Consider the following 27143-nt stretch of genomic DNA (forward strand, 5'->3'; position numbering starts at 1 on the left):
AACATAGAAGTTATTCAACGATTATCAGCCTAGACTGCGAGCAGTCCGTTCATAAATCAGACTTCACTGATTAGAGTGTAATGTGAAGTGCTAATTTCCCTGGTCAGAGTTTTTCTCTGTGCTTGTGTGGGCCCATTTCCATCAGTAGGGCTAACGCTCACATGGTTCTAATGGGGTAGATACTTAGCACTTCACATTACACTCTAATCAGTTAAGTCTGTTCAAATATAAGTGCTACACGGCAAACGTTGGAAAAAACGTAATCCCTCCTTGCCTTCATAAATCAGTCAAGCGGCTCGCTTTTCTCACTTATGTCCAGAAAAGCACCTAATTCTGAGGCAGTCGGGTGCAGTCCCTTCTTACACTTCTCTTCCCGAGCCTCCCTCGGTCATTTTATTTGTTTGCGTGACAAAACACGACTGCCTCAGAAAAGCGGACCGCTCGACTGATTTATGAAGGGACTGCTCGCAGTCTATTATCAGCCTTGAACTTACCACTGTTCTCTGTGGTGCCACTTTCCTGTACAACGAAAATGACAAAAAGGACTAGTGAAAAACAAACCCAAGATGTTTTTCAAAAAACGCAACGATTTCCTAGAGTTGCACTTCCACCTTAACGGTACAAATGAAAAAGGCGGCAGACAATTTCTTAGGCCGCGTTTCAAATAATAGCTAAGTGGTTTTCATTGAAATTTCACGTGCTTGAAAAAGAAGCCGAAGGCGCGCGCGAGGCACCATGGTTAACAAAACAAACGAGAAATTTTGGTTTGGTTATGACGTCACCGTACCACCATCCGTCCGTACGTCATGTACGCCAATACGCGAAATGTAGACCTAGATAAAAAAATCCGGATTTTTAAAGGGTTTTTTGGGGTCAAATGGGAGTTTTAGAAAACTGAAAGTTACGTCCCCACCATGCCTTGTTAGCATCACTGTAAGGTCTGGAAGCATAGGAAGCTCAACATTTTGAATGAGTTTGAATGTGTCTGCATGCAACTTGACCACAGGTCACAAGAATCCCGCATTTTATTCATATTATGTGATTATTTCGGAAAAAAAGAGGTAAATTTCTAGGCCTAGCGAAATGTCTCGCTGCTAGAACCCGCGTTTTTTGGCGGGAATTGTATGGCCCGCCTACGTACTGCATTTGATGGTAAAACAAGCAAGAAGCGAGCTATTTTTTTAATTATATGCCGTACAACGAGGAAAGAAGAGAAAGTGAGAGAGAAAAAAACCAGAAAGCAGGCGACGAGTAAACAATGCCCGATGTGAAAGAAAGCGACTGAGAGCACGAGAAACTGAACAGACGAAATTTAATCACTGACAAACAACGAGACAGAGAACAAGAAAGAACCAGAATGAAGAGAGGAAATTATAGAGAAGAGCAAGCAGAAGCACGAGATGTAAAACGGCGAAACGAGCACCGGAGACTAATTTATAGCTATGAGGTGTAATAAGCAGGCCGGACTGGTCGTATGGTAAGCACACTACAATCTTGGACAAAATAGATGGGAAATTTGAAACCCTCCTCCCCCCCAAATCAAGGATGGGAAAATGGTGTGTTTTGGCTTTTGCGCGGCTTCATCCTTGCTTTGGGGGGGATAGGGGTTTGCTGTTCCATTTTATTCTGTCCAAGATTGTAGTTACTATTAAAAATTAATATCTGAAACCAAAACACAAATAAACTTTAATAATAATAATAATAATAATAAAAAAACAATAACAATAACAATGACAATGACAATAACAATGACAATGACAATGACAATGATAACTATAATAATAATAATAATAATAATAATAATAATAATAATAATAATAATAACAATAACAATGACAATAATAATGATAACAATAATAATAATAATAATAATAATAATAACAATGACAACAATAACAATGACAATGACAATGATAATGACAATGACAATAATAATGATAACAATAATATAAATAAATAATAATTAAGGAACGCCGCTTTTGGCTTGCCTATATATTAGTCCAAAAGTTTATGCATCATATGCGAACAGTAAACTAAATGACTTGTTTTCTCATGGTACATTGTAGTCAATTGTGACAGCTGCAGTAAACTTGCGAGTTAGCATTTTCATGATGCAACTTACTTTCCCTCTTTGATTAATCGCTGATTTTCTTCCTCTGTATTCTTCACTTCACCACGCAGCCTGTTGACCTGATATCAGAGAACTGTATTTTAGGTTGCTTCATAACAAAAAACTTGGGACCATACTTTTTTTGTGTGTATTATAGTCGACCTACATCATTGTTATTCTTGGTGATCTTGTCTTCAAGTTCTCTTTTCTGTTTTGCAAGCACATTACAAGCTTCTTCAGCTTTGCGGAGTTGTGTTCGAAGAGAGCGCAGCTTAAGATCAAGCTCATCAAGCTCCTGTTGTGAAGCAGGAACGTTCTTAGCTTCTCGTTCTTCAACTATCCGGCGTAATTCAGCCGCCAGTCCCTCAAGAATAGCCTCTGTCAAAAACAAAAGGAGGAGAGAGATGAACAAATGGTGGGCTCAGTCGGTGAGCATCCAACAAAGCAGGGAGGGGTAGGTGGGGTGATGATGATGATGATACTGATGACGATGAGGGTGAAGCTAACAATGGTAAGGGAATTTATTGGTTTTTAAAATTTGAAAAAAAGATACTGGGACACTGAACCTTTTGAAAGGTACAGTTTGATGCTTAAAAACTGAATTTCAGAGGCTGTACTTTTGCCATGGGAATAACTTGGGGCTGGCAGATACCGGAACACCCTTCAATACACAATACTATTACTCAAATATCAAAACGCTTCCCTGATGAAAGGATCGACGTTGTTGTGATCCTTCACCACTGGAAACACACTATACCGCCTCAAGAACCTTTTTGGGGCAAGCCACTCATGTTGTGAAATAAGTTTTAAACACAAAAAACCTACTACACAAGAACATGATTCCATTTGTTTGAAAATGAAAGAGCAGTTGTAAGAACATGGTCGCTTTAAAAACTTCAATGAAAATGACCTTACAGGTGTATTCCTTTCATACATGTATGTACATGTATTTTAAGCTTCAAATGAAAGAAGAACTATTGTCTCTTTTGAGAAAAATCATCAGACCCCATGCAATTCAGTTAAAACTACATGTATTCCAGGTGATCTGGTGACATAATTCGGAGGATGGGGGCGAAAAATTTTACTGCTGTATTCCACAACTGTGTGTGGCCTTGAATGTTATTTCCAAATTCAACATAGCAGAGGCTAGGTTAGATCTCGACAGTTTCCACTTGAATGTTCGTTCAGTAACAGGAAATGTGGGAGACACGGAATGATTTGCTGAGTTTTGGCGATGGAAATACTGCAGGAAATTTGGAAACAAAACCTAAGGCCGCACACGGTTGTAGGATACAGCGTTAACATTTTTCTTCCCAGTCCTCCAAATTAAGTCACCAGATCGCCTGGTTAGCACTACTAATATACCTTGATGTCATGGAATACTGTGTGGCAATACTTACGTTTCTTTTGTGGACTAAATCTGTCAATGACTGTCTCTTCCTCTTCTTCCTCTTCTTCCTCCTCTTCTTCTTCTTCGTCCTCGTCAACTGCATCCACATGATCATGATTCATTCTATTTTTTTGTTCTTCCATTCTACGCCTTTCCTCTTCCTCCTCCTGTTCACGACGGCGCTTTTCTTGTTCCCTTTTCCTTTCTTCCTCTCGTTTTCTTTCCTCCTCTCTTTTCATCGCTGCCTCCTCCTCGGCCTTCTTCTTCTCTTCTTCTTCTGAAGAAAAAATCATGAAATCAGGTTACATCTTGGACATGTAAAATTCTTTCCCTAGACATAAGGGGTTGACCCTTGAACATAAAAAACTACTCTGACCTCAATAATCAAAAACAAGTTTGTTTTCAATAGAGACAATAACTGGTGTCAAAGACAACAGTGTTGCCAATATTTTGATGAAAGGGTGCCTTATCTGTATTCATCAGTGGATTTTAGCAATACTCAGCTAAACACATCCCCAAGAGAAAAATCCCTCAGTCAACTAGCATAAAAATCACCCAGAATTAAGGAAAATCACCTGCCCCAGGAAAAAAAAAAACATGATTAAAGTGTGCTGTAACAAATCACATTCTGTAATTGCCCATGATGTCAACATGGCCATGTTGATGGAAAGAACAATAGCAAAAAAGTCTTTTGGGAATTTGACTCTATAATTTATAATAAGCATAATCTGTGCTACATTTTCCTATTGTTTAGGTATCAACATGGCCGTCTTATCATGTGAGTACAATCAAAGAATTGATGAACTTGGAAGCAAAGCTGAGAATTCATTGATGCAATAAAACACCCCACCTCGTGAAAAAGAAAGATTAAAAGTGTATGTTCACCTTGAACAAGATGTTTACGACAGTTGGTTTCATTTTTGCTTTTAATCTACCAAATCTCTGCTATTATGCTGATGTTTAATAAGTGGACAGATGGAAGAACTTAGATACTTCATATAAAATGTACAAATTAGGACTTTAACTGTATATGTTAATGTATATAAGTATACCGTAAAGACTCGTGTATAAGCCGCACCCCCAACTTTCAAGCATGATTTTTGAAAAAAATAAGAACTCCAAAAAAGCACTCTTGTAAAAACGTTTGTTGTTTGTTTGCAGATGTTAGCAATAAACTTGACGAAATCCAATGTTGTGTAATTGCATCAACAGTAATAAGTTAATCAACCCTGAAAATACCTTCTAAAAGCTTCTTTTTAATCAATTTCCCTATTCCCTGTGACTGACAACAGTTGTCTTCATTGCTGAAGCCCACAGTTGAAATGAAAACGATAGAATTTGCATGAAAGAAGCACAGCGCAGAAGAATGATGCAAAACGTTTGCTTGGTAACCACACAGTCATTGAACAAGGGAAGTCTGGACATGGAAACGTTTGCTTTTGCATCACCTGTGCGTGGATATCATGTTTATTGGGACGTATGGGAGCCATCGATTGGAGAAAAACTTGTTGCTAAATGAGAGTTTAATGACCCCATGGACAAAAATGCCGTGAAAGTATTGAAGGGCAATGAAACGGTCGGCCATTTGCCTCGCGAGATCTCCCGAATAGTACTTTCTTGCATGTACATGTAGTGGAGAAAACAGTGATCAAGAACAAGGTTCCATATGTTTGATCTTTAGTTACTGAAGGTTTTCAGTTCAATTTGTGACCCTACAAGCCAGTTTACTCCCTCTGAGAGCAATGGTCTCGTGTAAAAGCCACACCCACGATTTTTGGCTAAAAACTTAAGAAAAAAGGTGCATCTTATACATGCGTCTTTACGGTATGACATCTTCAACAATGATGAAGACACTGTAAAAAGACATAAAGAATGTAAGAGTATTATTTATATACAACTGGAAGGAAGATTTCCTCACTTTTCATGACCCTACCTCATGAGGAACCTTGAGGGAAGGACTACTTTAGCCATATTCAAATTTGTCACTTACAGTGTGAAACTCACGTACACCTAACACGCCACCCTCAAATTTGATCAATAGGTCTTATAAATAAGGAAAGCAAGCTAACCTCGTTCACGGCGGCGACGGGCTGATGCACTTTCCTCTGCTGGCTCATCTGTATACATGTATGTATGTATATTTATGTCTATGTACATGTATGTCTATTATGAATTATGTACATGTAATATAACAATAGTGTATATTAGTACTACTGTATAATGTTATGTTTATGTGAACATTCAATGTTAGTTCTTTATGAAATGCAAGGTCACTGAGGGAAAAAAACAGCCAAATTCTACAAGTTAAAACTTGGTTACAAAAAGATGCTCTTAAACATTAATGTTTTGCACATGAAAAGGTTACCTAATAAAAATGATGATGAAACTTTACTGGACATGTCATGAAAAGATGTCTTGGGTGTTTTCATTAGGTTTCTCAAAACTACATGTACAGTCGATAAAGCAGCATATAGCTGCATATGCATGTATTGCTCTGCTGAGCGCAACTCTACGAAACAGATGCCAAGAGCATAAAATTATTGATGTAACTTTGGCACATGAACATGCAGGGATCCTAGTTTGAGTTGTTGACACATGTCTGAAAGCATAATCTTATGAAGTCTCATGCACATTAATACTCTGACCACTCTTTTATACCTCTTGGAGTATCTCTCTTTCTGCGGCGTTCTTCCCTTTCCTTTTTTCGTTTCTCCTCATCTGCAGCATCCTCTGCATCCCTTTCTGCACGTCGTGCTTCACGCTCTCTCCTGCGCTGCTCCCTTCGCTTTGTTGCCTCATCCTGTGATTAATAACAACTGGTCAATATATGCAATTCGCGTAAAAACAGACTGGTTGTTTGACAAACTTAAGAGCAGGGGTGTATGGAGACCCAGTTGATCATGAATTTGAAATCACCTGATAAATCATAATTCGATGAAATAATTATTTCACTTAAGAATTTAAATGGTCCTTATGATTTCCTTTCAGTAAAACCTTGTTGAGGCAAAGTTAAAATTACAGTGTAACTTCTCCAACAAGTCGTGAAAAAAAAGACCAAACAAGTTACACGTACTTAACTTTCACAGCAGGTTCTCAAGAAAATTACATTTACATTGAAAAGTTTGATCTTTCTACATTGCATTTAATGTAATTGGTTGCTTCAAAAATAAAATAACATAAAATAAAATTGGAATGGTCCAAAGTAATGTTTACAAGATATTCAAGACTTAAACACAGGATTTATAATTAAAAATTCTTTTCACAAGTGTTTCAAAAGTGTAGAAGAGACTACTATCTAGAACAAGTATTGTCTTTAATTTGACATCTGCTGCTGCAAAATGCAATAAAGGGGAAGCTGTGTACTGTACAATCAATAGTTGTCTTGTTGAATATTAGACTAGAGCAGAAAATCAAACAAAGAACTTGAGCTAGTGAACAGCTAACGAGTTATTTTTAAATAATTAAATTAAGAACAGCTTTGCAAGATAATTTTGTATCTAAAGTAATGCAACACACAAGCATGATTGCATTTACTGTACAATAGATTTTACACACTACTTTAATAACAAAAAGTTACAGGGATACACTGTAAATCTTCTCTACTGATTTTACTAGTATGTCGCATGACATTATAAGATTTCTAACAATCTTGAAACCTTGTTTGGGGTTTTAAAGCCTCAATTCATGCAAAAATTGAAGGAATTCAAAAAATGCAACGAGGTGGGGTCAAAGCCAAACATGACCTCCAATCATTTCATTACAGGAATGAATTAGTTAAATCCAATGAATCAAATACTATGACCATATATAGAGAAAGTAGTCTACTGTAAATTTTAATGTTTGAGAGAAAATGTCTTCAGCAGTCCATTAACATGTCCAAATTAACTGGACCACTGCACCTACTGGAGACTAAAAGCACTCCAATATCATATTGGTGAGAACAGATCACTAACTATGTTGGGAAGTTTGACAGATTAAAAACATAACATAGGTTGACAGACAGTGAATTCAGAGTTCATAAGTGACTGACTATAACCTTGAAATCACAGAAAAGCAGATAAATGAAAATTCAAAATGCAACTCTGTCACTTTCTTAAACTCCAACCAGCCTTTAAAATCTCTTTAGGATCGATAAGCCAACTATTGCAACATCATGAACAGCAGTAGAGACAAAAGCCAAACATGACATTATTTTGTTTAAAAATGTGTCAACAACAAAGCCTAAAGAGAAACATGCCTGTGAGATTCATCTTAAAAGCATGCTTTAGTCAAGCAGATTTATGATAATTATCCCACAAGAGCTCCTTGCTACACACATGTACAGGGACAACATCTCACAGTGGCCATAATAGCAGCCTTCAGTAATTGATAAATAAAATGCAAGACAGTTCTTCTAAACACAGCAAGTACCACACAAAAAGCATTTCCTTGAACAAAATCATGCACAAAGCATTGTGAAATAACAACCTTACAAACAGATCACACTACCAGAAACTAGGTCCACATGCCCTAAATAGATGGCCTGCTGGACATTATTAAGGCATCCAGAACAAAATTAATTTGAACTTTTCAGTACAATTTCTGTGATGAATAACAGAATAAAACACCTCAACACTACAAAAAAACCAATTCAGAAAGTCCCACCATAAAATTCATCTGCAAAACTATGGAAAAGAATAAGAAAACAGAACACATCATGGGAGTGACCCTGGTTTGTGGCCTCCACTGCATTCAAACTCAACAGCATCAAAGAATTTCATACTGATAGATCCAAAACTATTCCCATTACCTCCATTTTTTAGAATCTGTTGGCTTTAAGTCACAGATGCAACCACAAGTAACACAGATGTCCCAAAATGAAACACCACTTCTATGAGGAAGACAGCAGATTAGAATACAGGGAACAGAGGACCAGAAGACAGCAACCTTTCAGAGCAGCAGCCGAGGTGTCTGTTAGCAAACTGATTTGTTTGCCTGTGGAATGCTTGCAATCTTTGTCATAAATTCATTGGTTTTCTTAGCTTATCTCTTGTTTCCACTCTTCCCCAGATCTCTCATAACAAAAAAGTATTGTCAAGGAGAATTCTTTGTTTGGTATCATCCAATAATGTGATTCTCTCCTGTGAGTGACAATTAAGATCATGGTTTATTTTTCCAAGTTAGAAATGCATTTGAGATGGAAAATTTGAGTTTAAAATGCTTGATTGAAGATCAAGGAACACAATCAAGCCTAAAATGTTAATTTCCAGCTGTTTGGAGGAAGAGCAGACAAATGAAATAAGGAACAGAATTTCAGCATATCAGATTGCAACAGATTGAGCTTTTCACCAAAACTGACTACAGAGAGGGAGGTCAACTGACCACATTTTTGTCACGTAAGAAACCCCAATTTTGTATTAACTCCAGAATACATGTAATTATACCATCAATAACTTCTCTGCCTTACAGTATGATGAAAACTTATATTTCTAATTATATTTTTAATTGCTTCTGTTACACTCTATCAATGCCAACACATTTGATTCCAGTGAGCTGATCTTTTGAAATTATCAGCACTTTAAAAATAGAAGAAATGCATGGAATTGTATTGTATAATAATATTGAAATATTAAAGTCAAGTGACCTTCATGAAGACAAAGTAAAAGAGAGAAGAATGTTATCCTCTGTCATGAATTTCGTTAGCACTGATAAGAATGATTGCCAGAAAAGTATGTATACTCTATTTGTCATTGTGTGATCTTAAAAGTGCTAATGAAGTTGTTGAGCAATGGTAAATGTACATGTATATTGTACATGTTTACCAGTGTACATCACCTACAAAATTGTTTCGAAAATTAAAACTTGTTCATTCACAAGGTTCTTCTCTCATTCATACAGAATCATGATTATGTGAGAAACAGAATAACCACCTCAGAACTTACTGTATTTTTGAAAATCGACTTTGAACACTCTGATGAAGAAAAGCAAAGACCAGACGAACAATACAGTAACAGTTCTCCCAAAAATTGTAACAAGAGCAACCAAAACAATTTACCATTAGGTAACTACTACTTCCCTTATTCTATATTTTAAATCACTGAGATACACATGTAAAGTGTCACAAATTATGAGAATAAATTATGAAGACTGCCAAACTCAGCTAATACATGTAACAAGATGCAATAAGTTTATGGCTGCAGCATATAATAGGTGTTCAAATAGATACAATTTATATCTTATGGAACTCTTGCAGTTTGTAACAGACCAAAAAAGTACTCTAAAATGCATGAATAACAAAATTGGCTTTTAGTGTGCCAAGACACCAAACAGAAGATCAATCACTACAAACCACAATCCACAAGATTCTGAATAATAAGTTGTTTATCTGTTTGACAGATATCAGCTGAAGAACTTACACATGGTTACATTAAGAAAGGCCAACAGGTAAAGGTTACAGAACTCCAGATTTTAAAATGAGCAGTATTCTGATTGGTTAAAAGGTTTAGGGTAATGTTCCTGTTGGGAAACAAAAGTTAAGTTGTGATGTAAATTACCAAGGACACAGTGGCTCATGAAGGTCATTGCAGCAAATCAAAAAGGTCCTGCAAGTTTAAATGATTGCTCCTACATGAATTTTAAGATATTTCTTCGAATTTAATCAAGAAAGACTTGCATGTGCATTATGCAGATAAGAAACTTGAGTGTGACTTGCAAATGTACATGTAGTTCAGTCACACATGTATTTTACCCGCTACAGCGCTACTAACAGTTCTTTCTGTAACAACTTTTTTTAACTGTGAATCTTTCAATTTTTAAACCCCACTAGCCAGAATTTTCTTACCCCCAAAATCCCTGTCCTAACTCTGTCAGGAACTCTGTTAAGAACTCTGTTGAAAATGCAACCTTATTATAGTCAATCCAGTTCCATCCAGCCGCACATCCCTATAATTTAGCCTTTAATAGGAATTAAAGAACAACCTTAATTCTCTCATCTGCTGGAGTGATGATTGGCAACTAAAACTTAAATACTGAGAAATGTGAAGGGATGAGAATTTCTAAGAAGAACAACACCTGAAGCCCTATTGAAGTTATCACTTACGCTGCAGTAAGTTGAAAGCTGTGTCTGACGTTAAAAAGACCTTGGAAAATAGACCTCATCTGATCTGTCCTGGAGATTACAAGTCACAAAGTGTGCAAACAAAGCTAATGGTATTCTTGGATTTATTAAACGAACTGTTGGTTCTAAAAACCTGGATTTATTCTCCAAGCTTTGCAAAAGCCGAGTATGTCCTATTTTTAATTAGAATACTGTTCCCTGGTATGGTCACCACACCTGAAGAAAGATATAGTGATATCCAAGAAAAAGTTCAAAGATGAGCTTCAAGATGTGCTTTGGGAGTCAATGGTAAAGCTGTGTCGTATGAAGATCGATTAACATTGCTGAAATGACCAACATCGGAAGAAAGAAGAACATTTGCATCACTGACTGAATGTTATCAGATAATTAAAGGACTGAATGGCCTAGATCCATAACAAGCTTTCCTTTTGCTCATACAGTTGTAATTTCAGACCTTGAAGATCAAATCACTGTTTTAAACTTAAGTCTAAAATAATCTGAAAAACTAAAATACTTATCAGACTAGTACTCATTTTGCCCTATGTATTATTAAGTTATGGAACAATTTAACTAAAGAATGTGCAAGGGAAGAGAACATAAAGGCTTTTGAAAGGACATATAATTGTGCACATGTATGTGTGATTTTAATGAATTTCATAGTTATATGTGACTTTTAATGTATTTCCTCTAAAGATATTAATTTTATTTAGGTGATATTTATGTATTACTTATTCGCATCAAGGAGATGGACTTGATAGGGATAACCTCTTCAACCTCCCTTCACAATTTTTGCATAAAATTATACTTTATAATATGTACAGTGAATTGTGAATAAACCATTATTATTTATTTATTTATAACCTACATGTAGGGATCCAAGCACAAAACGTAAGGGGTTTTAAATGGTTATATTAAAGAGCCAACAGGTTTCGAAAGTCCTGCAATTATATTCTTGCAGTCTGCATAATATTGGTCATGTATTTAATTAACATGCCTTTCATGCTCTTCCTTTAATTCTTTGAGACATACAATGTATTATCAGTCTATGTGACATACTGTAATGGATAATAAGGGAGCTTCTTAAATGTTTCTTTTAGATACAATACAATACATACTTAATTGACTGCTCCCCATAGGGGGTAGTCCCTGGTTCAACTTCCCAGTTGCTTTTAAACAGCCAACTGGTTTGCCTTCGGCCAGTTGGGATTCTTAACAGCTGTTGTTTTTGTTCTGTTCTGTTGTTTTCTTAATAATGTGTTTCATTTTCCCTGAAAAGCGGAACAAATCCAACGAGTGGTTAGAGCTGGTCTTTAACCCAGAATACCAAGGCAAGCGCCCTAACCACTCCCTCCTTTAGATGTAGGAGATTTTGTATTTGCTGCCATTTCCTCAAGAGTTGGTAGGTTCTTGTACTGTGTGACAACTGCATTCTGTGACACATTTTTGCTTTTGCTTTCCAGCAACCTTTATGTCAGTTACTGATGTATCTGGGTGTTCCTCTGTTGTTCAGGCTTAGATTACCGTATTTTATTTCTGCTACCTTTGCAAGATTGTAGGATTTCCCTTGTTAAGGTTCGAATTCATTTGCCTGATTTTCCTGGATTGTTACCTTTACAGTTCTGCATGTTCGACTGTTTGCCAGTCTTCCTTTGTGAGTTGCAGGGGAGCAATTTATTTCATTCTCACTTTCTTTTCTCCTCTTTTCTCCACACCCACACAACAGAATGCAGCTAGTCTCTTGTTAGTACTTGGTTAAGTATTGTGGCTGATGGCTGCTGTTTTTCCTACCTTTGGTCAGCAGAATTTCAATTTATTCCCTGAAGCTCAGACTCTTCCTACATTTATGTAATGTTTAAAAAATGCTTGAACAGCTTCAAAAACATTCCACAAAAAGCAAGTCAGAACAAAGTTTGTGAGAGGAGAACATTTGCATACAACAAAAACAAGCTACACTGTATAAAGAGAAAGAATGCGTGTATCACTGTCAACTTTGTTAAGGGAGGAGGGGGAGTGTGGGGATCACACAGACACATCTGCCTCTCTCTCCCAGTCAGTAAAGCTAATATTTAATTCTAAGTCGACATTCACATGAAATTAAATATTTTTCGTCGGGCAGACCGAAAATTGATTTTACCGCGATTTGGTTAGGAGGATATTACTTATCTTTTACTACACTTTTTCCACGTTTTGCATGTTGCAGCCATCAACACAGCGTAAAAGGTCTAGTCTGCGTTGAAAAACATTGCTCCTCGTTTGCAACAACAGGCGGCGATAGTAGTATCAAATAAGCTGTAATTATATCATAAAATGGGTCATTAGGTGAAGAGTGCGCGATCATTAAAGAAACAGCACGATCAAAAATGCATCAACTAACGTTGTTAACAACGATTTAAATCAAGGTCATTTAGTCTTTAAACGTCACATACTTAATATACTGTGCACAGTCCTGCATCAGTTCTTTCATTCAAAAGTAACATTGCGTCAATAATGAAGGAATCACAACAATGCATATTTGAATTAAATATTTAATTACCATTTCCTCAGTGTTCTCTTGCTCGGCAAGGCGTTCTCGATACCTTCTTCGACGCCCGGTCTCTGTTTGAAAAAAGCGATCGCCTGCTTAGAAAAGATTTTAATCTAAAAAAACACTCGAGTAATTAAATCAAAGCATATAGCACTTTTTTTTCTGAACACAGGCTTTACATCTAAAATATGCACAGAATGGGTCGATTTTATATTCTTACTACAGTATTGATTTCCGAGACAAATGGCAGACTAAAGGAATGCAGCCAAATCTTCGCTTGAGATGTGACAAATGTTGATGGTTTTATATGATATTGACAACTACCAGCTTTAGATAGCATGTTTAGGCTGTAAACAGCGAGATTTTCGTCGACGTGCCTTTTTATGACACATGGATCAGGATGGCCCAATTGACAACTTCAAAATTTACCAAGGTCTCGGCCAAGGTGGAAACTTACCGCTAGAGTTGTCCAAGGAATCAGACATCTTTCGTTGGTTCTTGTGCTTACCACGTATTAAAGGAAGAACCTCGATCAAAGAGTTGCCCTTATCTCCAAAAAGAGCAATAGGGAATGACAGTGACGCGATTCATAAATTATTTGGGCAAACACGACTGCTGATTGGTTTATAGATAATACCAATGCTAATTGGCGTGACGGGATTATAATAACCGTATCTGTATTGTCATCAGAAGAATGTAACGCCTTGTTGTCAGGATTCCAACTGTGTTCCAACAAAGAGTTTTTAACGTCGAAGTTTTTATACCCTCTATGTCATTCGGGTCGTATATTCATAGGGAAAAACAGGACGTTTATGAGTGTTGGGTGCATCGGTAAGGCGGACGGACCTGCGCCTGAAAAATCCGATGGGCACTTGAGAAATATAAACACAAATAATTGCGATCAATGTGATATTGGTGACAAGAGTATGGCTCATCAAATGAAACTCTATCTGTTAAGTATAAGTCAGAATGGTCTTCAGGATTGGCCAAAACAACAATAGAACGAACAAAGATAACATTGGATTTAGCACAGAAAACAATAGGAAGTACGACACTATACAGCCAATGAAATATAGTGTTCAATATAAAGAGGTACAACCCTTACCCCAGTATGTGTGAGACGCAAGTCCGTTTATTTAACAGTTTTTTTTTCAATTCAACGGTCTTTTCCCAAGATTCGACCCTATTATTAAAGTCGAAAACGAAGCACTCTGAACAACAGTACCCAATGAAGTATCCAAAGTGTCTGAACTCGAAAACGAAGCACTCCAGGTCGAAAACGAAGCACTGACAACTCGAAAACGAAGCACCCTATTTTCTATGGGAAGATCCCTTTGAACAGAGGCAAAAACCAAATTTCTTATTGTTGAATAGAAGCAAAATCAACTTTTTACTAAAGAAGCGTATTGTTCTTCTTTTATATCAGATAATTCATAAAACTGATCGTTTTTGGGCGGTTTCTTACTATATCCTTTTGCATTGGAAATATTTGAGTTTCACAAATTCTTTCCAGCAGTAGTAATATTTCCGAGCTATATTTATATACTCATTGGTTTAACTTGCACACGTGCGGTCATGACATGACCCCCTCTATCCTGAAACACTTGCGCGGTCACCGGCGCTGTCACCACTAATGGCTGAGCAACTCAGTGGCCATCAATGAGGTGGTAGAACCCTCTATTCGTAAACAGAGCCTAAAATTGCAGAATTTTTTTAAGGGCATTACTAAATCACGAAAAAGTGAAACACCGAAACAGCGAAATACCGAAGCACCGAAACATGGGAACGAAGCTCCAAAACGCCTTGTATGATCCCACCATACATTGAATACTAACCGACAAAGGTTGGATTTGAGATTAAATATCGTTTTAGGCCTGATTTTATCTATAATCGTTGTTATCCAGCGAGGCCAAGCATTTTAATGAAATAATCGTAGCTACAATTTTTATAGTTTAACAAACCTATTGCTGTTTCCCTTTTCATCCAACAATGTTCCCGTTTTTAGCCGTTGCCTTCGCCATCGACGTCTTATTAGGGAACTTAAGCAACGACAACGGCGACGGCAACGAGAACGTCACAAATGTGCATATTTAGTAGGCAAAAACAATAGCTTTGCACGCCCTGCACTTGCGTTTTTCACTTTTGTCCATTTCTTTGCCGTCGTCAGCAAAACAACAACGTGAAATAGTCAAATTTTAGGTTTTAAGGAGAACGTCAGCACTTGACGCTAAAGTTTCATTTTCTCCCCTAAATTAAGCGCCGTTCCGACCAATGTCATTTTTGAGGAACTACCACACCCTTGTCATACAAGAAGGGTTGACATGTTTACAAAGTGATTACAATGACGCGAATTTATATTTTGAGATGACGTTCTCGGTGCCGTCGCCGTCGTCGTTGCTTAAGTTCCCTATTACCTTTGCGCGGACTCAAGTGTATAAGGGGCTGTGTATCAGTGTGTATGGCTACAATCGTCTTGCGAAAGTACTGATGACTAAACAACAAGCTAAGCTACACTGCCTGTTGAAGGGATGATATACTTCCTTCAAAACGACTATGGTTCTTGGTCTTCTAGCTCTTGGCAAGCAATTGAACATTGCTTTTGAAGCAGCAGCTTGTTAACTACATCGTAACACTGAAGATGAAGTAAAAAGTTGACCGGCCGTTTAAATTCATCTCCATACCATTAAAAGAAAAAAAACACCACGTTTTAGGAAGAAACAGTTTCTTGAACCTAAAGTACTGAACAGGCTGAGATTAGCGGACAGTTGACCTGTGATTTTTGAGGAGGTCCTCTCTATCAGCACATACCCAAAGCATAATTTCGCTAGCACTATGCCTGTTAAAAGACAGGACAAAATATGTCAAATAATCAGAAATAATCGCCGCAATATTAATATTTACAGTTGTTATAGGTGTTATACGAATATTAGTTATTCTTAACAACAATTAACTTTTTTTGAAAATCGCTGTGGTCTAGACGATTGGTCAGCAATCTCCCTGAGAATTGCGTCCAGCAGCGAATAATGCGACTTTTAAAAAACGCCCTCCACATCAACAAAGCAATTTTAAAAACGACCTCGCTTGCTGGAAAAATTAATCAGATCCTTACAAAATACATACAAATTGAGGATTCTGCCGTATTATGCTAGCATCCTTGCGATCATTACAGTCCTCTTTATTGAGAGATCAATCAACACACCAAAATCTCTTTTTCACAGATCGTTTCATCAACCTATTACATGGATCCCAGCAAATTTATTTCAGCCAGTATCAGGCGACATTATCACGAATCATCTAGATCTGTCGGTACTTTGATGTCCTCAAATTGTTATCATTCAGCGAACCCAGGATTTGACGTCATAAAATTAAGAATTTATGGTTCAGTAACATTTAAAAACAGATTATCTCTTTACCCGAGAATTTTCACGCGATTTGCAAAATTTGAGAACAGTTTTTCCTGTGGCATGCAAACGAAGTTAAAAACCCTAATACGAATGTTGGAGATCCTCGTTCGAGGTCAAGTCAAGGTACAAGATGAACGACCACTTAAACATAGCATTGTTAAACGTATTTTAGTATTTAAACGGTAGATATAGGCATATTTTTATCCCCTAAAAATTTTTCATCTGTTCGGAATTCCAAGCTGAAAGTCTAGTGATCCGAAAATTATAGGGATCAAAACTTACCTTTACCAGAAAAAAGGTTCCCGAAAATTCTAGGTGACCTTTTAAGGGTAAAAATCCGTTAAAAATGGGCAATTACATACCATTTTTCAGATGTTCGAAAATCCTAGGACAGGCAAGCAAGCAAGGAATTTTACAACAAATGTTCGGAAAATTCTAAATCTCAAATTGTCTTCCAAACAGATATTTTCTGAAAATTGACGTTGGGTGCCCCTGATACTAACTCTTAAATATTAAAACCAAAATTGATGAAATAATGACCTACCTGTGGTAATCTTGTAACACGATGCTTCAAATCAAAACAAGATTCTTTTTCCGTAACTTTTCATGGCTCATGCATGACCCTAAGCACAAAAAACTTATTCTCATATATCATACACCGGTAGTCTTTATTTTAGTTCACTGGTGAGAATAAAGTAGCTTTTTCCTGAACACCTTATATTTTGTTCAAATTATGACGAAGTACGTGTACTGGTCAAATAACTTAAAAATGTGTGTTTTTGCTTAAGATTGTCAGAAGATTGCCACAAACACAAATGCATCTGGATTTTGTAGACAACAAATTCTAGATTATTTTGTTTTTGTTTCGTGGTCAAAATGCGTCTCTTTCAGTTTGAGAAATACTGCACGTTGTCGTAAATACTGAATTTATTATGATTCTGTCAGAGGATGAAGAAGTTTTTGTCTTTTGTTTCAGGGTGCTCTTCATCTGTGTTATTTTGTATTTTTCTTGGCCAAGTCCGTTAAGGGTAAGAATTAAAGCGTAATCAGCTCAAGCGCTTATTGAGACCGCCCTAAAGCAAAGAAGAAAATCTTGTTATGAAACACGCAACCATTCTGGACCGTGAATTGGTATAAAAAATAGTACCCTTTGTGGTATGGAAAGTTACAGGCCTGTACGTACGGTGTACGCTGAATAAAGAGACACCAACCAAAACTCTCTTTAATCTCTCTGAAATCAGCATTGACCAACATTATTTAGATAAAGATTTTCCAGTCTAAAAAGATTTCAAAACAGGCATAGATCAGCCCAGACTGAATTTCAACCGCCATCAGTACGATCGTTAACACAGCGGAGGAGAAGCCTAAAATTTAGGCGCAGTCTACTCTATTTGATACATACATACAATTTACATACATACTTTATTTCCCAATATGGCCTTTTCGGTCACAGTTACAAGCAGATCATTACATATCATACAACAGAGCAATAGGAATAAATTATGATAAAAATGTTATAATTATTAAATAAGAATTACACGTGTGAATTCTTATGATAATATTTCAAGAAACTACTCCGAGCGTAATATTTTGATAACATACCTTTTAACAATATTTACATTATCAATAGGTCATACGTAGTTACTTAAATTATTCCACGATTTACAACCACGATAATAAAAAGATATCTACCCTGTGGGTAGATAATTTTAATTGGATAAATTTTGGCTATATTCCTAGTGTTTCTGTTGTGCGTCCGTGAACATGTTACAAACTTATCATGAAGATAATCAGGCATAAAATTGTTGGTGCACTTAAAAACCACGGTAGCGTCCAAGCATGTCACAAACAGACAACCAATTTAGGGATTTTAACCCCTGAGAAATAGAATGGAATTTTCCAAAACCTAGAATAATACATGTAACAATACGAGCCCCAAAAGTTTGAACTAAATGAAGTCCTTCCAAATTGCCTTTACTAATATTTGACCACACAGTCGAACGTAAAAAAGTCTACAAAATACAAAAATAAAAGTTGAAATGGACAAAATATCTATTTATACAGTATTTAAATCTTTAAGTTCGTGGAACCTGATGCGATCACACTCTACTGCAGTTTCGCTCGGTACCGTATTGTAAAGGCTGTAAAGCTGGCGAAAAATAGCACGACCGTGATCGCAGGTGTGATAAAAAGATGGTTACGTGTGTTGAGAGCCAAGCAGTTGGCTATGAACGATGTACCACTGTACCCAAAACCAATTGATGATCAGCGGATTTTGAACTCGAACCTTCCGCATTCATGTAAGGCCGTGTCAACAATTAGAGCTCAACCCCAGTTTTGGATTCAGAGATGGTAAACCTTGCTAGCCGTTACCCAACTTTATCCCGGTTCAGTGACGAACAGCTGATCGAGGCATCCTTTTTACATTCCATGCAGCAAAGGTGAAAGATCTTCGGTCAGTTAAATCTTCGTTGCCGTTTATTTGTGTTTCAGTGGCAACAGAGCAGATTGAAGTGACAAAATGGGAAGATACCGTGTCCAGTCCAAACTTTCCCCAAACATATCCTACAAATTCTAACATCTCCTGGATTATATCTGTTTCCAGTGGCAACAGAATAGAAATTCATATCTTCTCTGTACAGGCAAGTAACCCATAACGATAGACTGACCTTGCTCTCATCCCCCGGACTGCCCATTTATGTTTTTTTTGGAAAAGTAAAGGAAAAAAACAAATAAATAAACAAAGGGCAAAATTTCAGATACCCAAGCGAATAATGAGAGAAATAAATGAAAGCCAAGCATCATCATCAACTGGGAACTCGAAAAAATTCTGAGTCCCAGATGAGATTTGAATCCGCGACCCTCCATTGTCCAGTACGGATACTCTAATCACTGAGCTAATGGAGACTCTGTAGTGAACAAGGGGGAAATGTGGGTATAGACTACGACTGCATCACGCAGTCACATAATCTAATTTTTACCAACCATAAATTTGGTTTTATCAACGGAGTTGATAATGTAAATCGAGTATTGGGTATCTGGAATTTTGGATTCGCTCTGACGAAGGGCTAACGCTCGAAACGTCAGCTTTTAGAATCTCTGTACGGTGGCCAATTTACATTATCAACTCCGTTGATGAAACCAAATTTTTGTATACTACTTCCCCACCGACGCAACACCACAGTTTCTTTAGAAACTCATGACCTCCTTCGTTAATTTTAACCATATATGACTCTCAACTGCATCGCGCAGTCACATTAAGGCTTATCAGCGATAACACCTCACTAACCGCATCACGCACTCACATTAAGGCATATCGGAGTGACTGCGTGATGCTGTCGTAGTCAATAGCCACATTTGACCTGTTCACCAGTAGCTCAGTGGTTAGAGTATCGGTACTAGATCACGGAGAGTCGTGGGGTCAAATCCCATCTGGGACTCCCAGTTGATGATGTTGCTTAATTAATATCTTTCATGAAATTCCACGTAGACTTTGAAATGCAGAGTTTAATTTTTAAGTAAATCCACTTTGTTTCCTGATATGAAAGTACGTCATCTAGCTGGCGTCTGTCAATCATAACCTGTCAACCTGTCAAATGGGAAATGTAAGCGGACCTAAGTTGGACTCAGGTTCCCTTGGCCCAACAGACCGAGTCACCACCAGCACAGGTATAACGCGATTGTAAACAAACTATTTCCTGGTGATGGCCTTGATATTAAAGTTTACTCCGACCTTTCCAAAAACACTTTTATGCTTAAAAATTAACACTTACTCACGGGCAGACAAGTTCTCCCTTTTTTTTCGATAAAAACCATTAGGATGGCTGGCAGCGGCAACGAAGATAGTGCAAGCCTCTTTTCATCTTCTTTGCAAGGTACTCCCTCACCCTTAGTGCCTTTCGCCTATGTTCGATTTTCTTTTATCAGACACAATGCGATGGAGATTACTTGCAGATCAGGGATGGGAAGAGCATGACGTCACCACTTGTTGGAAGGTATTGTGGGAACAATTACGGTCCATTTCCGGTCATCACGTCATCAGGGACCTACGTACTTTTACAGTTTGTATCCGATAACACCACTGACGGCAATCACTTTTCAGGATTCACATTGCGGCATACTGGTAAAATATTGATCTATAATGGAGTTTACAATTTTTTAAAAACATTCATTCCTTGGGGCTATTTATTATTTGCAAACACAGCGTAAAAATAATTTATTTGCGTGAAAAAGAACTCTTTTTACTCTGGCCGATTCAGTTTGCACGCATCCAAAGTTTAGAAATTAGCAGCCTCACGGAAACTTCCTTTTCCACGCAAGCTACTTTTAGGTCTTCATGAATCCCAAAAAGTTGGAGGGACACAATAATAATAACGAAAACGTCAAAATTAGAAGTTTGCATTTTCCAAACTTTTTCTTCATTAGTCCAGTACGTCGAACTTCTATAAACTACCCGAACTATTCAGTTACTGAGGTGGGAGGAACGGTGTTGAAACCAGGCAAAAAAAAAATTGTCTCTATGTGCTCACGCTGTCCTCAGAGCTTGAGATCTAGTTATTTCACGTTATCGATTTGCAGGGAACTGGAAAGAAATGTACAAATTTTCACACCGCGCTCTGGGGAACAGATAATGTGAGGAACAGATTCGTTGGGTGCCCCTGTAAATGCTATTGTTTGGTGGCGTTCTCGTTGACGTTGGCATCGTAGAATTTTTAAGGTCTCTAACGTTCACAGTGGAACATACAAGAACGAAGCAAGGTCTAGAAATAACGTAGAAAATCCTCCTTGTCCGTAAAGCTTGCCTTTCTCAAAGAAAAATCATCTGTACACTTTATTAAATACCGTTTGCAGCCTGCAACTTCTATCTACCCCTGTTCCATGAAATTAATGCCTCATCCACTCCAAGAATAAACTAGAAAAACCATTTTTGCTTCTTTGCATCAAACTGTAAATCTGAAGGCTGAAAATGCAGCCTTCATTGATTGTCTACGTGGGGCAACGTGTGTGCGCTCTTCATGCGAGAGAGCCCGAGTTCGAATCGCGGGTCGGGAGAAACTTCCTTCGGGATACCGGAATATTAATAGCACATTGCAGATTTGTGATTGCAATGAAAACAAAAAAACACGAAGAAAAATAAAATGAAAATCACCCGGATTTCTACAGTGGTTCCCATGGCATCCCACGGAAAAACTATAAACAAATAACAAATGATGAGGAATTATTTAAATATTTTTCTGGTATTTTGGTCTTAATTATTAACAGACGTTTCGACTGAAACGATCTGTGAAGTTTGTCACGTGATAGTGAACTACCACGTGACAAACTTTACTTCTGATGGTTTCAGTCGAAACGTCTGTTAATAATTAAGACCAAAATTCCAGAAAAGATTTAAATAATTCCTCACTTGAATTGAATCTGTATGAACAACAACATTCACTTTCACAAATATAACAAAGGATACTTCTCAAGTAACGTTCGCAGCTACAATGATCTAAAAAATGTGATGGTATTAAACAAACTTAACATTTCAGTATTTCTTATGTGCAGGTTTATGTCACTTGCACCTAAACTCGACGAATGGAGTTATAACAACGCCAAATCATCCGAACCAATACCCTAACTTCTTGGATTGCCTATGGATGATACAACTTCACCCTTCAGTATTTATCAGTGTGGAATGCCACGATTTCGCACTGGAGCAAAAAGAAGGATGCTTATTTGATTATATGGAAGTTCTTGCAGGCGTGTCATCTGATGCTCCAGTGATTAAACGATATTGCGGTATTCATAACGAAACATTAATATTTGCGAGACAGGGAAACATAAGTATTAAATTCGTGTCAGACAAAGATAAAGAGTTCGGGGGATTCCGCTGCACATACAAAGTTAGTAAAGGTAAGAGGAATTCTTTTGTTAGCCTCATCGGAAAAGAGCGGAAAATTGGTCGCAAATTCGTTGCGTGGGGCCTGGGTAACCCACAGTCAGGTGGGAAACTTTATGAAAAATACATAACATTGCGTGAGACTGGCGAGGTGAAGATGCTATACGTACAAAAATGTCACCCTCGACGGTCATTAATAACTAACAAGTGCTTAGGCTTAAATAGTGCAGATTATTGGTACTTAACATTACAAACGATATTCTTAGGGGCACAGGAAACGATAGGTTTTCGTCTCATCTGGTCTGTGTTATATATTTGTCATAAAGTGTCCCACCTGACTTTTGCGGATCCATTTTAGTGACAACCGTGTCGATAGATCAAGACACTCGCCGGAGAACGCATGTTTTATGAGTCAAATGAGTCAATGAGTCAATGAGTCATGAGTCATGAGTCATGAGTCAATGGACTCTCAGTCAATATAGCAATAATTGATTGATTAAGTTTAAGCCCTCGTTTCAGTGATTAGGCCTAAGCACTCTCTGAAATTTTAGCTTTCATTTTATGGTTTAATTAACTGCACTAAATCGTTGACCTCAGGTTTGTCAGTTGAATTACTGTTACGAGTTATCGACGTTAAATATGGTTGCTTTACTGTACTTTACTTTACTTTACTCATTGACTCATAAATACTTGACACTTCACTCGCCGCCATGTTTGTCTTGATCTGTCCGATCGAATTACACAGACCCAGCGCGACGAATGAGCGCTCAGCACTCCCGCTCTAATCCGATAATTTCAATTATCAGCAAGTGTCTTATAACAACAATAAAAGCAAGGTGACACACGCTAACACTAACCCGGTGTGCGCCAACACATCACGCATGCGCACAACCATTTCACCCGGTCAATTAGCAGCCATGGACAGCTGTTTCTGACTGTTGGGCATAGCACCTTCCCACACGCTTGCCATGGGAGAACAGTTTTGCCAGCCCAGCTTACCACATGTATGGCATGTGAAGCTGCCACATAAAGGGGTGCTAAAATGTTGGCTACACCATGCTGATGAGGTCCGAAAGGCCGAATCAGCTGTCCATGGCTGCTAATTGACCGGGTGATATGGTTGTGCGCATGCGTGACGTGTTGGCGACACCGGGTTGGTGTTAGCGTATGTCAACTTGCTTTTATTGTTGTTGCTAAAATTATGCACTGCTGGATCATTGCACCTTTAATCAACACCCATTGGACCTCTGCACCGCTTCTTAGCATTTATTTGAATTATCAGACTCGAATATTACACACACATGGGCGGATCTAGGGGGAGAATGTAGGGGCTGCGCACCACCCCCTGAGATGACCTGAGCCGGCTTTCTAATAGAACTGGTATTGAGCAAAAAAAAAAAAAAACACACCGTCACCAGTCAGCTACGCAATTCCTTAGTGGTGCACCCCATCCTAAGAAAAATCCTGGATCCGCCTGTGACACAGATTCATGCCCTCCATCTGCCCACTTTCTGAGAACAGAGCCATGCCGTTGCCCATTTATTTTTCTCTCTTCTAACTAAATATCCTGCCGGGTCGCAGGATAAACATATATAGCAGAGACTCTCGCTGAACAAGGTTATAAAAAAACGACCTCAATGAAAGAAACATGGTATCACTTAAGTTTGTTAAGTTTGTAAAACAAAAATTGTGGGGCAAGACGTTTCGCATACAGATGATAATCCACTGAGCAAAATTTTCTTGATATATCACTGATATCTCTGAAATCATTTTGAAGAACTAGCGGCAAGAGACAGCTGTTATGCGCCAGGGCGTGGAATGTAAATCCTAGTCTCACACACTCGCTCCGTTTGTCGTTAGTCAGAGGAGAATGGACAAATTGGACAAATTGGACAGAGTGCTCTCGAACATGTCACCATGGAAACCAAACAAGGTATCGCGCATGCGTGAATCCTTTGCCAGAGAGTGAACTACAACTAGTTTGTGATGATGTGCCAGACATAGAGAGGAGGGACTGCTTCTTATCTTACTGTAGTAAGTGTTTATAGTATAGCAGCAAGGCAAATAGCAAAGAAGTAATGAAAACTCCTGGCAATTTACATTTTGGGCTAAATTTGATGGACCTTTTTGACACTGGAGACGGTAGACGCGTGTTAAAGCAAGTGTCCCACTGAAAAAGCGTTTCTCAACATTTTTTGATAAAAGTTTGTTCTTTATGCGTTACTCGCATTTATCGAAGATAAAAAAAGGATTCTAATTCTGTTGAATTGCTGCGTATTCTTGGCCCCTTCCGAGTTAAAGTCCTCCCTTTATTGAAGTACTAAAACGCAACTTCATTTACTCCACTGAATCACATTGTTTGCACATTATAATCTCAATAATTAACATTCGCAGTTAAAATGGATTCGACCTCCAAACCTAATGCGCATGCTCAGATCCCCAAAACTCGTTCTAGTACATGTATTTCGAGCTAAAGGTCAGCGGTATTTGTGATAAAGTTTACTAGCTTTGAGTGCGGTGGTGCATGTTGTCTTCTTTCACTAATCACAGTGAATGACATCAATTTGTCTTTTTTTTATATTTTCTACCAAAGGTGTGTCAACTTCCTCTTATGGCTCGGTCTTTTCAAACTCCTTTGCAGCTATCACTTATTCAAAGGACTGGAGCATTATAACTTCTTCAAAAGACTCTAACATTGCGTATTCCATCTCGGCTGAAGATTCTGCAATACAAAGGCCACAAGTACTTTTCTCACTGGACACGCCTCAAACCCTGAATAATTCTTTTTCAATCCACTTTGCGGATACAAGTACAACCATCAATGGAGATTCTCAAGACGTAAACCCAAAAACGTCTACTTTATCTCAAAGTTCCTCTTTCTCATATTCCTTGGCAGTCTTCTCGCGAGAAATTGCTTTAATGAAAGCTACGGCTCACTCACATGAAATAACAAGAAAACTCATAATGCCCACAACGAGCAGTCACTTGCATTCGAACGCTTCCTTGATCCGTCAAACAGTGAACCAATCTCAAGGAGCATTTCCTGACCAAACAAACACGTCGGGAAGTAACACTGGATTGTTAATAGAACCAAGTGCTTCCTTATCTTTTATAACTTCGTTGACTAAAAGAAGGTCTTTCTTGTCTCATATAAACGTTTCGCCTACTAACGCTTCTTACATCAATTCAGACAACACATCCACTCTCAACAACATGTATAGAGAGGATTCGCTCAATACGGGTAACAATATGATTACCGCTGCTCCCTCTGGGACAACCACAAGTTTTGACATCACTCTATCAAAGACAGCTTTATTATCAAAAGGATCAAAAGGAAAAGGTGATAAAACGTTTGCCTCCTTACTTGGGACGATATCTCAGTTTCCAAATGGGAAAATCTCACCCAATTTACCGCCTGGTAGCACCTCTAGAATATCAGAGATTGGATCCTTTGGATACAATACTTTTCAAAGTCCTTTTTCAACAGGGGCACACCATGAAAACTCAGCATGGAACACTTATCATAGTGGAACACAATTTCAAGACCCAGCTTCGAGATCGAGAAGCAGCGTCACTGTGGTTTTGAGACCAAACAAAACTCGAGGCAACACAGAATTACGAGAGACTCCTCAACAGAGATTTTCGTTACAGGAATCTCCGTCCACTCAGAGGACTCTCTTTATGATATCTTTGTTAAAATCATTGTACACCCAGCAAACGAACTTTTCAACAGCTGGAAATCCGAGGAAATTGTCTCATTTCAATGGAGACAGCCTCGACACCGCGACGCCTTATTTACACCAACCAACTTTTCGAACTTCCAGCGTGCTGCAGTCAGGTGATCGAATCATAGCATTGAGCATTGACGTGTAAAAGAACGTAGTCACGATTGCCACTAACAATTAAGTAAATAATACGACACATCTATAACTAAAAGGGAGAGTCGATTTGCAAAACTTTATAGTACTTTACCGAAAACGGTACGCTTTTTCCCCATTCGTACTTCGGGTGATGTGCTGATTTAGGTGAAAGTATGGGCATATAATCAAGAAAAACCCTGTTTTTGAAAACAATTTCACACAAAATGACGAATTGCGCCAATCACACTAATAAATTCTTCTTTTTCGCCAGATTATTCAACATCTTCCATGGTAAAAAGAACTGTAAGTGGTGAACGCGGTTTGTTTACAACCACAGCTTCAGCTCTGTCATCTGTAACAAAACATTCTAGTTTTCGTGAAAATCATGGAACAGTGAAAAGAACAGAAACAAGGAAAGATCTTAATTCCATTAGAGTAAACACGTATTCAAGATATCGTCAAATTACCCCAACAACAAACAAACATCACTATGGAACAATACCGCTGTCCAGTGGAATAACAGCTTCTTACTCTTTTACTGGCAACAACTGGAAAAGTACTACATCAGCTGCTGTTATTATTGCAGTCGACACAGATGACTTTGAAACAAGGGATCACCCCCTTTCACTGTTATTTGGAGTAAACGTTTCTTCTTCCTACGCAACCAGTGCGTGGAAAAATACCAGAGCCACTAGAATTTTGACCAGTGATCAATTATACAAGCACTCCTTTCTCAAATTCAGCCATGAAGTCTACTCCTAAAACTCCCTTCTTTGCCTTGTCGACTCTGACATCTTCACCAGTCTACAGTATAAACAGCTCATTATGGCATCATTCATCTGACATGTACTCTTCTCCTTTCACGGCATCTAGAACTC

At 38.0% G+C, this 27143-nt stretch overlaps 2 protein-coding genes across 6 annotated transcripts in view; one reads left to right on the plus strand and one right to left on the minus strand.

Annotated features, from left to right (window-relative positions):
* LOC138059445 (troponin I-like) overlaps positions 1-13727 on the minus strand; it is an 18043-nt gene extending 4316 nt beyond the window's left edge. Inside the window, exons 1-8 of one of the 4 annotated variants that reach the window (XM_068905050.1) lie at positions 13578-13727; positions 13130-13191; positions 6159-6300; positions 5570-5617; positions 3511-3777; positions 2277-2488; positions 2123-2190; positions 495-519 (exon numbers count right to left, since the gene is read on the minus strand). In XM_068905050.1, the coding sequence (XP_068761151.1) occupies positions 495-519; positions 2123-2190; positions 2277-2488; positions 3511-3777; positions 5570-5617; positions 6159-6300; positions 13130-13191; positions 13578-13605 (852 nt within the window). In that variant the 5' untranslated portion in view covers positions 13606-13727. Of the gene's footprint in view, positions 1-494; positions 520-2122; positions 2191-2276; positions 2489-3510; positions 3778-5569; positions 5618-6158; positions 6301-8289; positions 8497-13129; positions 13192-13577 lie in introns of those variants that run through there. The other 3 variants (XM_068905051.1, XM_068905052.1, XM_068905053.1) reach the window with 3 other exon arrangements.
* On the plus strand, positions 8632-27143 carry LOC138059444 (bone morphogenetic protein 1-like). Of its 2 annotated transcripts, XM_068905048.1 has the most exons (8): positions 8632-9208; positions 9876-9923; positions 17501-17552; positions 19018-19166; positions 20452-20647; positions 22072-22419; positions 24266-24439; positions 26537-27143. In XM_068905048.1, exons 1-8 carry the CDS (start codon positions 9194-9196, stop codon positions 27025-27027), a joined length of 1473 nt encoding a protein of 490 aa, XP_068761149.1. In that variant the 5' UTR covers positions 8632-9193; the 3' UTR covers positions 27028-27143. The 2 variants fall into 2 exon arrangements, with proteins under 2 accessions (XP_068761149.1, XP_068761150.1); XM_068905049.1 differs by lacking the exon at positions 24266-24439.

Source organism: Montipora capricornis, chromosome 8 (genome assembly GCF_036669925.1).
Source record: "Montipora capricornis isolate CH-2021 chromosome 8, ASM3666992v2, whole genome shotgun sequence".
Lineage (NCBI taxonomy): Eukaryota > Metazoa > Cnidaria > Anthozoa > Scleractinia > Acroporidae > Montipora > Montipora capricornis.